Source organism: Rutidosis leptorrhynchoides, chromosome 5, assembly GCF_046630445.1.
Source record: "Rutidosis leptorrhynchoides isolate AG116_Rl617_1_P2 chromosome 5, CSIRO_AGI_Rlap_v1, whole genome shotgun sequence".
In the NCBI taxonomy this organism is placed as follows: Eukaryota; Viridiplantae; Streptophyta; class Magnoliopsida; order Asterales; family Asteraceae; genus Rutidosis; species Rutidosis leptorrhynchoides.
Window position 1 is genome coordinate 285,788,175 of NC_092337.1, and position 12,506 is coordinate 285,800,680.

Consider the following 12,506-nt stretch of genomic DNA (forward strand, 5'->3'; position numbering starts at 1 on the left):
TAACTTCTCCATCTTGTCATCTTCTCTTATTGGCAGGAAGTGTGCTGATTTGGTGAGACGATCAACTATTACCCAAATAGTATCAAAACCACTTGCAGTCCTTGGCAATTTAGTGATGAAATCCATGGTAATGTTTTCCCATTTCCATTCCGGGATTTTGGGTTGTTGAAGTAGACCTGATGGTTTCTGATGCTCAGCTTTGACCTTAGAACACGTCAAACATTCTCCTACGTATTTAGCAACATCGGCTTTCATACCCGGCCACCAAAAATGTTTCTTGAGATCCTTGTACATCTTCCCCGTTCCAGGATGTATTGAGTATCTGGTTTTATGAGCTTCTCTAAGTACCATTTCTCTCATACCTCCAAATTTTGGTACCCAAATCCTTTCAGCCCTATACCGGGTTCCGTCTTCCCGAATATTAAGATGCTTCTCTGATCCTTTGGGTATTTCATCCTTTAAATTTCCCTCTTTTAAAACTTCTTGTTGCGCCTCCTTTATTTGAGTAGTAAGGTTATTATGAATCATTATATTCATAGATTTTACTCGAATGGGTTCTCTGTCCTTCCTGCTCAAGGCATCGGCTACCACATTTGCCTTCCCCGGGTGGTAACGAATCTCAAAGTCGTAATCATTCAATAATTCAATCCACCTACGCTGCCTCATATTCAGTTGTTTCTGATTAAATATGTGTTGAAGACTTTTGTGGTCGGTATATATAATACTTTTGACCCCATATAAGTAGTGCCTCCAAGTCTTTAATGCAAAAACAACCGTGCCTAGTTCCAAATCATGCGTCGTATAATTTTGTTCGTGAATCTTCAATTGTCTAGACGCATAACCAATCACCTTCGTTCGTTGCATTAATACACAACCGAGACCTTGCTTTGATGCGTCACAATAAATCACAAAATCATCATTCCCTTCAGGCAATGACAATATAGGTGCCGTAGTTAGCTTTTTCTTCAATAACTGAAACGCTTTCTCTTGTTCATCATTCCATTCAAATTTCTTCCCTTTATGCGTTAATGCAGTCAAGGGTTTTGCTATTCTGGAAAAGTCTTGGATGAACCTTCTGTAGTAACCAGCTAGTCCTAAAAACTGGCGTATGTGTTTCGGAGTTTTCGGGGTTTCCCACTTTTCAACAGTTTCAATCTTTGCCGGATCCACCTTAATACCTTCTTTGTTCACTATGTGACCGAGGAATTGAACTTCTTCCAACCAAAATGCACACTTTGAAAACTTAGCGTACAATTCTTCCTTCCTCAATACTTCTAACACCTTTCTCAAATGTTCACCGTCTTCTTGGTCATTCTTTGAGTAAATAAGTATGTCATCAATGAAAACAATGACAAACTTGTCAAGGTATGGTCCACACACTCGGTTCATAAGGTCCATGAACACAGCTGGTGCATTAGTTAAACCAAACGGCATGACCATAAACTCGTAATGACCGTAACGTGTCCTGAAAGCAGTCTTTGGAATATCATCTTCTTTCACCCGCATTTGATGATACCCGGAACGTAAGTCAATCTTTGAATAAACAGACGAGCCTTGTAGTTGATCAAATAAGTCATCGATTCTCGGTAGTGGGTAGCGGTTCTTGATGGTAAGTTTGTTCAACTCTCGGTAGTCGATACACAACCTGAATGTACCATCTTTCTTCTTGACAAACAAAACAGGAGCTCCCCACGGTGATGTGCTTGGTCGAATGAAACCACGCTCTAAAAGTTCTTGTAATTGGCTTTGCAGTTCTTTCATCTCGCTGGGTGCGAGTCTGTAAGGAGCACGAGCTATTGGTGCAGCTCCTGGTACAAGATCTATTTGAAATTCAACGGATCGATGTGGGGGTAATCCCGGTAATTCTTTCGGAAATACATCGGGAAATTCTTTTGCAATGGGAACATCATTGATGCTCTTTTCTTCAGTTTGTACTTTCTCGACGTGTGCTAGAATAGCATAGCAACCTTTTCTTATTAGTTTTTGTGCCTTCAAATTACTAATAAGATGTAGCTTCGTGTTGCCCTTTTCTCCGTACACCATTAAGGGTTTTCCTTTTTCTCGTATAATGGGAATTGCATTTTTGTAACAAACGATCTCTGCTTTCACTTCTTTCAACCAGTCCATACCGATTATCACATCAAAACTCCCTAACTCTACTGGTATCAAATCAATCTTAAATGTTTCGCTAACCAGTTTAATTTCTCGATTCCGACATATATTATCTGCTGAAATTAATTTACCATTTGCTAATTCGAGTAAAAATTTACTATCCAAAGGCGTCAATGGACAACTTAATTTAGCACAAAAATCTCTACTCATATAGCTTCTATCCACACCCGAATCAAATAAAACGTAGCCAGATTTATTGTCAATAAGAAACGTACCCGTAACAAGCTCCGGGTCTTCCTGTGCCTCTGCCGCATTAATATTGAAAACTCTTCCGCGGCCTTGTCCATTCGTGTTCTCCTGGTTCGGGCAATTTCTAATAATGTGGCCCGGTTTTCCACATTTATAACAAACTACATTGGCATAACTTGCTCCGACACTACTTGCTCCGCCATTACTCGTTCTGACACCATTTGTTCCTTTTGTTCTGTTAACCCCTGGTCCGTAGACCTCACACTTCCCCGCGCTATGACCATTTCTTTTACACTTGTTGCAAAATTTGGTGCAGAACCCCGAGTGATACTTTTCAGACCTTTGGCATAGCTGCTTCTGATTGATGTTGTTGTTGCGGTTGTTATTGTTGTTGGGATGATTGTTGTAGTTGCTGTTGTTGTTGTTGTTGTTGTTGTTGTTGTTGTTGTTGTTGTTGTTGTTGGGCCGTTTGTTGTAGTTGCGATTGATGTTGCGATTGTTGGGATAATTGTTGCGATTATTGTTGTAATTGCTGTTATTGTTGTATTGGTGATTCTTGTCACCGTTTTCGTCCCACTTTCTTTTGACTTGCTTCACATTGCCCTCTTCAGCAGTCTGTTCTTTAATTCTTTCTTCAATCTGGTTCACTAGTTTGTGAGCAATTCTACATGCCTGTTGTATGGAGGCGGGCTCGTGTGAACTTATATCTTCTTGGATTCTTTCCGGTAATCCTTTCACAAACGCGTCGATCTTCTCTTCCTCATCTTCGAACGCTCCCGGACACAATAGGCATAATTCTGTGAATCGTCTTTCGTACGTGGTAATATCAAATCCTTGGGTTCGTAACCCTCTAAGTTCTGTCTTGAGCTTATTGACCTCGGTTCTGGGACGGTACTTCTCGTTCATCAAGTGCTTGAATGCTGACCACGGTAGTGCGTAAGCATCATCTTGTCCCACTTGCTCTAGATAGGTATTCCACCATGTTAACGCAGAACCTGTGAAGGTATGCGTAGCGTACTTCACTTTGTTCTCTTCAGTACACTTACTTATGGCAAACACCGATTCGACCTTCTCGGTCCACCGTTTCAATCCGATCGGTCCTTCGGTTCCATCAAATTCCAAAGGTTTGCAGGCAGTGAATTCTTTGTAGGTGCATCCTACACGATTTCCTGTACTGCTAGATCCAAGGTTATTGTTGGTATGTAGCGCAGCCTGTACTGCGGCTATGTTTGAAGCTAGAAAAGTACGGAATTCCTCTTCATTCATATTCACGGTGTGTCGAGTAGTCGGTGCCATTTCCTTCAAAATAGTCAAATGGAACAAGTTAATCATACAGAAGATTAAGAGTAGTTAATAGTATTTCGTAGCATAATATGAACTCATTTATAAAAGCTTTTTCTTCATATTAGCGTTTTATAAGTTTAAATTCGGGTAGTACCTACCCGTTAAGTTCATACTTAGTAGCTAATATACAATTCAACTACTACAATTCTATATGAAAAACTGATTATAATAATATTTCGCGTTCAAACTTTTACACAATATTTTACAAACTTACAATACCGCTTATTTTACATATAGCATGAAATATAGCACACAATAAATTTGATACAAGATGGTTGTGAAGATAATTCTAGCTAGTACACAAGTCGTTCAGCAAAGGCAATAAAGACACGTAATTCATACGTCCAGAAACAAGTCATGCATTCTGGTTTTACTAGGATTACTTCCCATCCTTGGTCTTGTGGAACATAACTGTTATGGCCGTTGATAAGACAGCGTGTGGTAACGTCGTCAAAGGGACGAGGGTTACGTAATGTCCAACAGTCCCGTAACAATCTAAAAACCTCATTTCTTACCCCAATTACCGACTCCGTCACTTGTGGGAAAGTTTTGTTTAATAGTTGTAGCCCGATGTTCTTGTTCTCACTTTGGTGAGAAGCGAACATTACTAATCCGTAAGCATAACATGCTTCTTTATGTTGCATGTTAGCCGCTTTTTCTAAATCATGAAGTCCAATATTCGGATATATTGAGTCAAAATAATTTCTTAACCCATTGCGTAAAATAGCATTTGGGTTCCCCGCAATATATGCGTCAAAGTAAACACATCGTAACTTATGGATTTCCCAATGTGATATCCCCCATCTTTCGAACGAAAGCCTTTTATAAACCAAGGCATTCTTGGAACGTTCTTCGAATGTCTTACAAACTGATCTCGCCTTAAATAGTTGTGCCGAAGAATTCTGACCGACTCTAGACAAGATTTCATCAATCATGTCTCCGGATAGGTCTCTTAAAATATTGGGTTGTCTATCCATTTTGTGTTTTTATACTGTAAAATAGACAAGAGTTAGATTCATAAAAAAAATACTTATTAATACAAGCAATTTTTACATATATCATAAAGCATAAGCACACTATATTACTTATATTACACCACACGAATACAACTATCTTATTCCAACTCGCTTGTTTCTTCTTCTTCGGTTTTGGTTCGTTTTGCCAAGTTTCTAGGGATATATGATGTTCCCCTAATACGAGCCGTCGTTATCCACATTGGTTTAGAAAAACCTGGTGGTTTAGAGGTTCCCGGGTCATTGTTACAACTTAAGGACTTCGGGGGTTGACGATACATATAAATTTCATCGGGGTTGGAATTAGATTTCTCTATTTTTATGCCCTTTCCCTTATTATTTTCTTTTGCCTTTTTAAATTCAGTTGGGGTAATTTCTATAACATCATCGGAATTCTCGTCGGAATCCGATTCATCGGAGAATTGGTAATCCTCCCAATATTTTGCTTCCTTGGCGGAAACACCATTGACCATAATTAACCTTGGTCGGTTGGTTGAGGATTTTCTTTTACTTAACCGTTTTATTATTTCCCCCACCGGTTCTATTTCTTCATCCGGTTCCGATTCTTCTTCCGGTTCCGATTCTTCTTCCGGTTCTGACTCTTCTTCCGGTTCCTCTTCGGGAACTTGTGAATCAGTCCACGAATCATTCCAATTTACATTTGACTCTTCATTATTATTAGGTGAGTCAATGGGACTTGTTCTAGAGGTAGACATCTATCACATAATATCAAACGCGTTAAGAGATTAATATATCACATAATATTCACATGTTAAAAATATATAGTTTCCAACAAAATTTGTTAAGCAATCATTTTTCAAGTAAACACGGTCGAAGTCCAGACTCACTAATGCATCCTAACAAACTCGATAAGACACACTAATGCAAAATTATGGTTCTCTAAGACCAACGCTCGGATACCAACTGAAATGTCCCGTTCTTATTGATTAAAAATGTTCCATATTAATTGATTTCGTTGCGAGGTTTTGACCTCTATATGAGACGTTTTTCAAAGACTGCATTCATTTTAAAACAAACCATAACCTTTATTTCATAAATAAAGGTTTAAAAAGCTTTACGTAGATTATCAAATAATGATAATCTAAAATATCCTGTTTACACACGACCATTATATAATGGTTTACAATACAAATATGTTACAACAAAATAAGTTTCTTGAATGCAGTTTTTACACAATATCATACAAGCATGGACTCCAAATCTCGTCCTTATTTAAGTATGCGACAGCGGAAGCTCTTAATAATCACCTGAGAATAAACATGCTTAAAACGTCAACAAAAATGTTGGTGAATTATAGGTTTAACCTATATATATCAAATCATAATAATAGACCACATGATTTCATATTTCAATACACATCCCATACATAGAGATAAAAATCATTCATATGGTGAACACCTGGTAACCGACATTAACAAGATGCATATATAAGAATATCCCCATCATTCCGGGACACCCTTCGGATATGATATAAATTTCAAAGTACTAAAGCATCCGGTACTTTGGATGGGGTTTGTTAGGCCCAATAGATCTATCTTTAGGATTCGCGTCAATTAGGGTGTCTGTTCCCTAATTCTTAGATTACCAGACTTAATAAAAAGGGGGATATTCGATTTCGATAATTCAACCATAGAATGTAGTTTCACGTACTTGTGTCTATTTTATAAATCATTTATAAAACCTGCATGTATTCTCATCCCAAAAATATTAGATTTTAAAAGTGGGACTATAACTCACTTTCACAGATTTTTACTTCGTCGAGAAGTAAGACTTGGCCACTAGTTGATTCACGAACCTATAACAATATATACATATATATCAAAGTATGTTCAAAATATATTTACAACACTTTTAATATATTTTGATGTTTTAAGTTTATTAAGTCAGCTGTCCTCGTTAGTAACCTACAACTAGTTGTCCACAGTTAGATGTACAGAAATAAATCGATAACTATTATCTTGAATCAATCCACGACCCAGTGTATACGTATCTCAGTATTGATCACAACTCAAACTATATATATTTTGGAATCAACCTCAACCCAGTATAGCTAACTCCAACATTCACATATAGAGTGTCTATGGTTGTTCCGAAATATATATAGATGTGTCGACATGATAGGTCGAAACATTGTATGCGTGTCTATGGTATCTCAAGATTACATAATATACAATACAAGGTGATTAAGTTATGGTTGGAATAGATTTTTTACCAATTTTCACGTAGCTAAAATGAGAAAAATTATCCAATCTTGTTTTACCCATAACTTCTTCATTTTAAATCCGTTTTGAGTGAATCAAATTGCTATGGTTTCATATTGAACTCTATTTTATGAATCTAAACAGAAAAAGTATAGGTTTATAGTCGGAAAAATAAGTTACAAGTCGTTTTTGTAAAGGTAGTCATTTCAGTCGAAAGAACGACGTCTAGATGACCATTTTAGAAAACATACTTTCACTTTGAGTTTAACCATAATTTTTGGATATAGTTTTATGTTCATAATAAAAATCATTTTATCAGAATAACAACTTTTAAATCAAAGTTTATCATAGTTTTTAATTAACTAACCCAAAACAGCCCGCGGTGTTACTACGACGGCGTAAATCCGGTTTTACGGTGTTTTTCGTGTTTCCAGGTTTTAAATCATTAAGTTAGCATATCATATAGATATAGAACATGTGTTTAGTTGATTTTAAAAGTCAAGTTAGAAGGATTAACTTTTGTTTGCGAACAAATTTAGAATTAACTAAACTATGTTCTAGTGATTACAAGTTTAAACCTTCGAATAAGATAGCTTTATATGTATGAATTGAATGATGTTATGAACATCATTACTACCTTAAGTTCCTTGGATAAACCTACTGGAAAAGAGAAAAATGGATCTAGCTTCAACGGATCCTTGGATGGCTCGAAGTTCTTGAAGCAGAATCATGACACGAAAACAAGTTCAAGTAAGATCATCACTTGAAATAAGATTGTTATAGTTATAGAAGTTGAACCAAAGTTTGAATATGATTATTACCTTGTATTAGAATGATAACCTACTGTAAGAAACAAAGATTTCTTGAGGTTGGATGATCACCTTACAAGATTGGAAGTGAGCTAGCAAACTTGAAAGTATTCTTGATTTTATGTAACTAGAACTTGTAGAATTTATGAAGAACACTTAGAACTTGAAGATAGAACTTGAGAGAGATCAATTAGATGAATAAAATTGAAGAATGAAAGTGTTTGTAGGTGTTTTTGGTCGTTGGTGTATGGATTAGATATAAAGGATATGTAATTTTGTTTTCATGTAAATAAGTCATGAATGATTACTCATATTTTTGTAATTTTATGAGATATTTCATGCTAGTTGCCAAATGATGGTTCCCACATGTGTTAGGTGACTCACATGGGCTGCTAAGAGCTGATCATTAGAGTGTATATACCAATAGTACATACATCTAAAAGCTGTGTATTGTACGAGTACGAATATGGGTGCATACGAGTAGAATTGTTGATGAAACTGAACGAGGATGTAATTGTAAGCATTTTTGTTAAGTTGAAGTATTTTGATAAGTGTATTGAAGTCTTTCAAAAGTGTATAAATACATATTAAAACACTACATGTATATACATTTTAACTGAGTCGTTAAGTCATCGTTAGTCGTTACATGTAAGTGTTGTTTTGAAACCTTTAGGTTAACGATCTTGTTAAATGTTGTTAACCCAATGTTTATAATATCAAATGAGATTTTAAATTATTATATTATCATGATATTATCATGTATGAATATCTCTTAATATGATATATATACATTAAATGTCTTTACAACGATAATCGTTACATATATGTCTCGTTTAAAAAATCATTAAGTTAGTAGTCTTGTTTTTACATATGTAGTTCATTGTTAATATACTTAATGATATGTTTACTTATCATAGTATCATGTTAACTATATATATATCCATATATATGTCATCATATAGTTTTTACAAGTTTTAACATTCGTGAATCACCGGTCAACTTGGGTGGTCAATTGTCTATAAGAAACATATTTCAATTAATCAAGTCTTAACAAGTTTGATTGCTTAACATGTTGGAAATATTTAATCATGTAAATATCAATCTCAATTAATATATATAAACATGGAAAAGTTCGGGTCACTACAAATAGAAAAAGTTAACACGAAATTACAGTGAGATGAAGTGTAACTAACCTTGAAAGATGAAAAAATCTTAAGAAGTTGAAAGTAAAGCTTGCAGAAAGTGATGAAGATTTGCATAGAAATATGCTTTGTTTGATCTTGAACAAAGGTAAAAAGTGAAGGTGAAAAGTTATGGCGGTTTATATAGCAGTTCATCAATGCATTTTTTATGGACACGATCGTGACACGTGTATGGACAAGTTTAAAAGTTGAGTATGCAGAAACGCCTTTTACAGCTGGAAAGCGCGTTGAGTGTTTCAACAATTTAAAAGCAATCATCACAATGTCAGTAAAATTCGTCCGTCATTATTATCTATAACGTTTTCCCTGATGCAAATGAGAAATATGAAGGCTTGTTTGGGATGTGTCAGCAAAAGTTTAATAACTTAACCCTTTTTCAAGAGTTTAAGTCATTAAACCGGGGGGACTTAATGGTGTATCCTATCGTATACACGCATAAATGCATAATGATTGAATGAAATTAGCAACAGAAATACTTGAAATGGCAGTTTTGTGAAACTGTCCATCTAGCGTTCTCCGATGTGCTGGCTGCTACCGTCATGCGTAAGTCCTGAAGGCCGTCTAGCGCTTAAGCCCTGACTGGAGAGCGTCACATCCAGCGCAAATATCGGATCACGAATAACAGAATGCAGCATCATCTGACACGTATCCCCGAACATTCTGGTGGATCTATCACTATAAATAGACCCCTTGGGTCGTCATTTTACATATTCAGACACTCTGATAACTTGGACCAGAGATTTCACCTTTCTCTCTCACATAGTATTTCTCTCACTAGAAGTCATCCGGCTAGCAGCTCAACACTCAGTGGACAAAGATTGATTATGCCACCCCACAGGTTTCTATACCTGTGAACCGGGTCTGCAGGGATTATTTCCCGAGGGTAAACATCAATTGGCAACATCCCCCCACCTTTAGCTAGATACTTCTAGTATTGTGCTAACACACTAAGCCTTACCTCATAAGGAAATAGGTGTTAACACAAATGATGAAAGGCATGGATGTAAAGTTATCTACTAAAAGTAACTTTTCTAGCTATGCAAAGACCTATACAATATCACTCATCAAATGGCCTTAAATATTTATTTTAAGTTACCGTGCAAATCAGTTTTTCATATACGATCAAACAAGCATAACATGAGCATTATAAATCCAAATCTCATGATATCTTAGTCTTAATTGAGTGTTTTTAAGTCCTCTATACAATGGTTAACATGTTATAACATAATTTACAAAGCAACAACTTAGAAAATTCGGATTCATGGCAAGATCACAACAAAACTTCAATTTAACATAACTAGAGCATACGATAAAGAAAATACGCAAATCCAAAGCCTAAAATTATTAATTTTTCGAGAGGATTTCAAATATATCATAATATTTAACATTCAACAAATTCAATTTCTGTAATCATGCAAAATAAATTCGTGATTAACCCTAATCATCTCAAACAATCAAATTAACGACAACAATTAACAACAACGTGTATCGATTTGAGCAATAGACCTCTTACTCTATCAACTCTAATAAAATCAGATCTAGAACAACTAGGGTTTAAAGAAATATACCTTAGATCACTAAATTGGTTACACCAAAGCGTAGATGGTGATATGAATTGCACTTTTCGTGTTCAAGGTTTTATCTAACGATCAAGTTTTGATGGTGCTAGGTTGGAGATGGTGATCGACGACTTGGAGGGGTGAGGGAAGCTGAAAATTTCGTGGCTTAGGGTTAGGAGGGAGTGAAGTGTGACTAAATGCCTTTTTATATCAATTTCCTTAATTAGGTTAGGGCTTAAAGCACTAGTTAATCACACATGGGCTAAATTTAATCACACAAATGGGTGAGGTGATGGGAATTCGGCCCAAGGGTCCAAAAGGGAGTCTATGGGCTCACAAATGTTGCTAGAAAAGTTTGCTAAGTGTACCCATTAAGTGTCGTTAGCCGAAAACGCAAACCGAATCGATAAACGTTAATTTCTCGCGTTTTTAATCTATATAAATTCTAATAAATTGAAAGTATTTTAAAAACATAATAATTACATCAAATGATTATTAAAAGTGATTTATATTATGTTTTGGCTTGCTTTCTCACAAAGTGTGGTTCGTTTCAAATGCCGTTTAAACGTACCGAAGGCCCGGAACGCTAAACCGATCGTTAAAACGCAAACAAACGTTTAATTTATTAAAACCTAATAAATTAAAATTATTTAGTAAGTTAATAACTGCAAAAATAATTATTAAAATAAACCCCAGCGTTTCGTGGCTCGAAAAGCAGTTTTTTTCATTATTCAAATCGTAACGTTTTTATCGTATTTCATTTATCCGAAATATTTTTATCGACTAATATTAACCCATATTAATTCAAATAACCCTCCAAGGATTACATATGCATTTAATACACTTAAACACATAAAAGTCAAATAGTCACCGTTAAATCAACTAACGGACAGTTAACAGAAGTGACGAAAAAAGCAGGGTTGTTACAATGTTGATTGCGGGTTCTAACATGTCCGAAATCAATAAGTTGAAGAGATTACTTTCCCATTAGTTCGAGATGAAAGACCTTGGTGGAGCTAGGCAAATACTTGGGATGAGTATTGTGCGTGATTGTGTGAAAGGTACTCTATACTTGTCTCAAACTAAATACATTGAGAAAGTAGTAGAGAGGTTCAACATGGAGAATTCAAAGGCTCGTTCTATGCCATTGGGTAGCTCGATAAGGTTATCGAAACGTCAATCACCTAAAATGGAAGAAGACGAGGTGGAGATGGAGAAGGTTCCGTATGCATCGGCCGTGGGTAGTGTTATGTATGCCATGGTTTTTACGAGACCGGATATTGCTCATGCGGTAGGGGTAGTAAGCCAATATATGTCTAAACTGGGGAAAGAGAATTGGGAAGCGGTCAAATGGTTGCTTCGTTACTTGAAAGGTAATTCTAATATGGGATTGTGTTTCACTAAAAAAAATGTCATACTTAGAGGTTATGCGGATGCTAATTTGGGTGGATATGATGATTCGGGGAAAAGCACTACGGGTTATGTTTTCACATTAGGGAAGACGGCAATTAGTTGGATGTCTCGACTACAAAGAAATGTTTCTTTATCAACAACAGAGGCCGAATATATGGCTATTGTAGAAGCTGCTAAAGAGCTTGTGTGATTGAAGGATTTCTTGAGTGAGTTGTAGTGACCCGAACTTTTCCATATTTATATATATTAATTGAGATTGATATTTACATGACTAAATGTTTCCAACATGTTAAGCAATCAAACTTGTTAAGACTTGATTAAATGAAATAAGTTTCATATAGACAATTGATTACCCAAGTTGACCGGCGATTCACGAACGTTACAAATTTGTAAATGTGATGACCCGGGAATTTCTGACCAAATTTAAACTTTAATCTCTATATGTTTCCGACACGATAAGCAAAATCTGTAATATTGAGTCTTGAAAGTTTTGAAATCTATATTCATGTAATCAATTACCCTTTGACTATGCCCGATGATTCACGAACAATTGTTGTAAAGAATTATATATATATATATATAT

At 35.7% G+C, this 12,506-nt stretch overlaps 1 protein-coding gene across 1 annotated transcript; it reads left to right on the forward strand.

Annotated features, from left to right (window-relative positions):
- The first annotated feature begins 11,699 nt into the window (after positions 1-11,699).
- Positions 11,700-12,113, forward strand: LOC139849413 (secreted RxLR effector protein 161-like). The gene is made up of 2 exons (XM_071839069.1): positions 11,700-11,883; positions 12,007-12,113. Exons 1-2 carry the CDS (start codon positions 11,700-11,702, stop codon positions 12,111-12,113), a joined length of 291 nt encoding a protein of 96 aa, XP_071695170.1.
- Positions 12,114-12,506: the final 393 nt, after the last annotated feature.

Bases quoted from the DNA above. Each gene is read 5' to 3' on its own strand.
- LOC139849413 (XM_071839069.1), top strand. From the start codon at position 11,700: ATGGAAGAAGACGAGGTGGAGATGGAGAAGGTTCCGTATGCATCGGCC. The intron at 11,884-12,006 runs GTAATTCTAATA...TTTTCACATTAG, and splicing joins GTTGCTTCGTTACTTGAAAG to GGAAGACGGCAATTAGTTGG.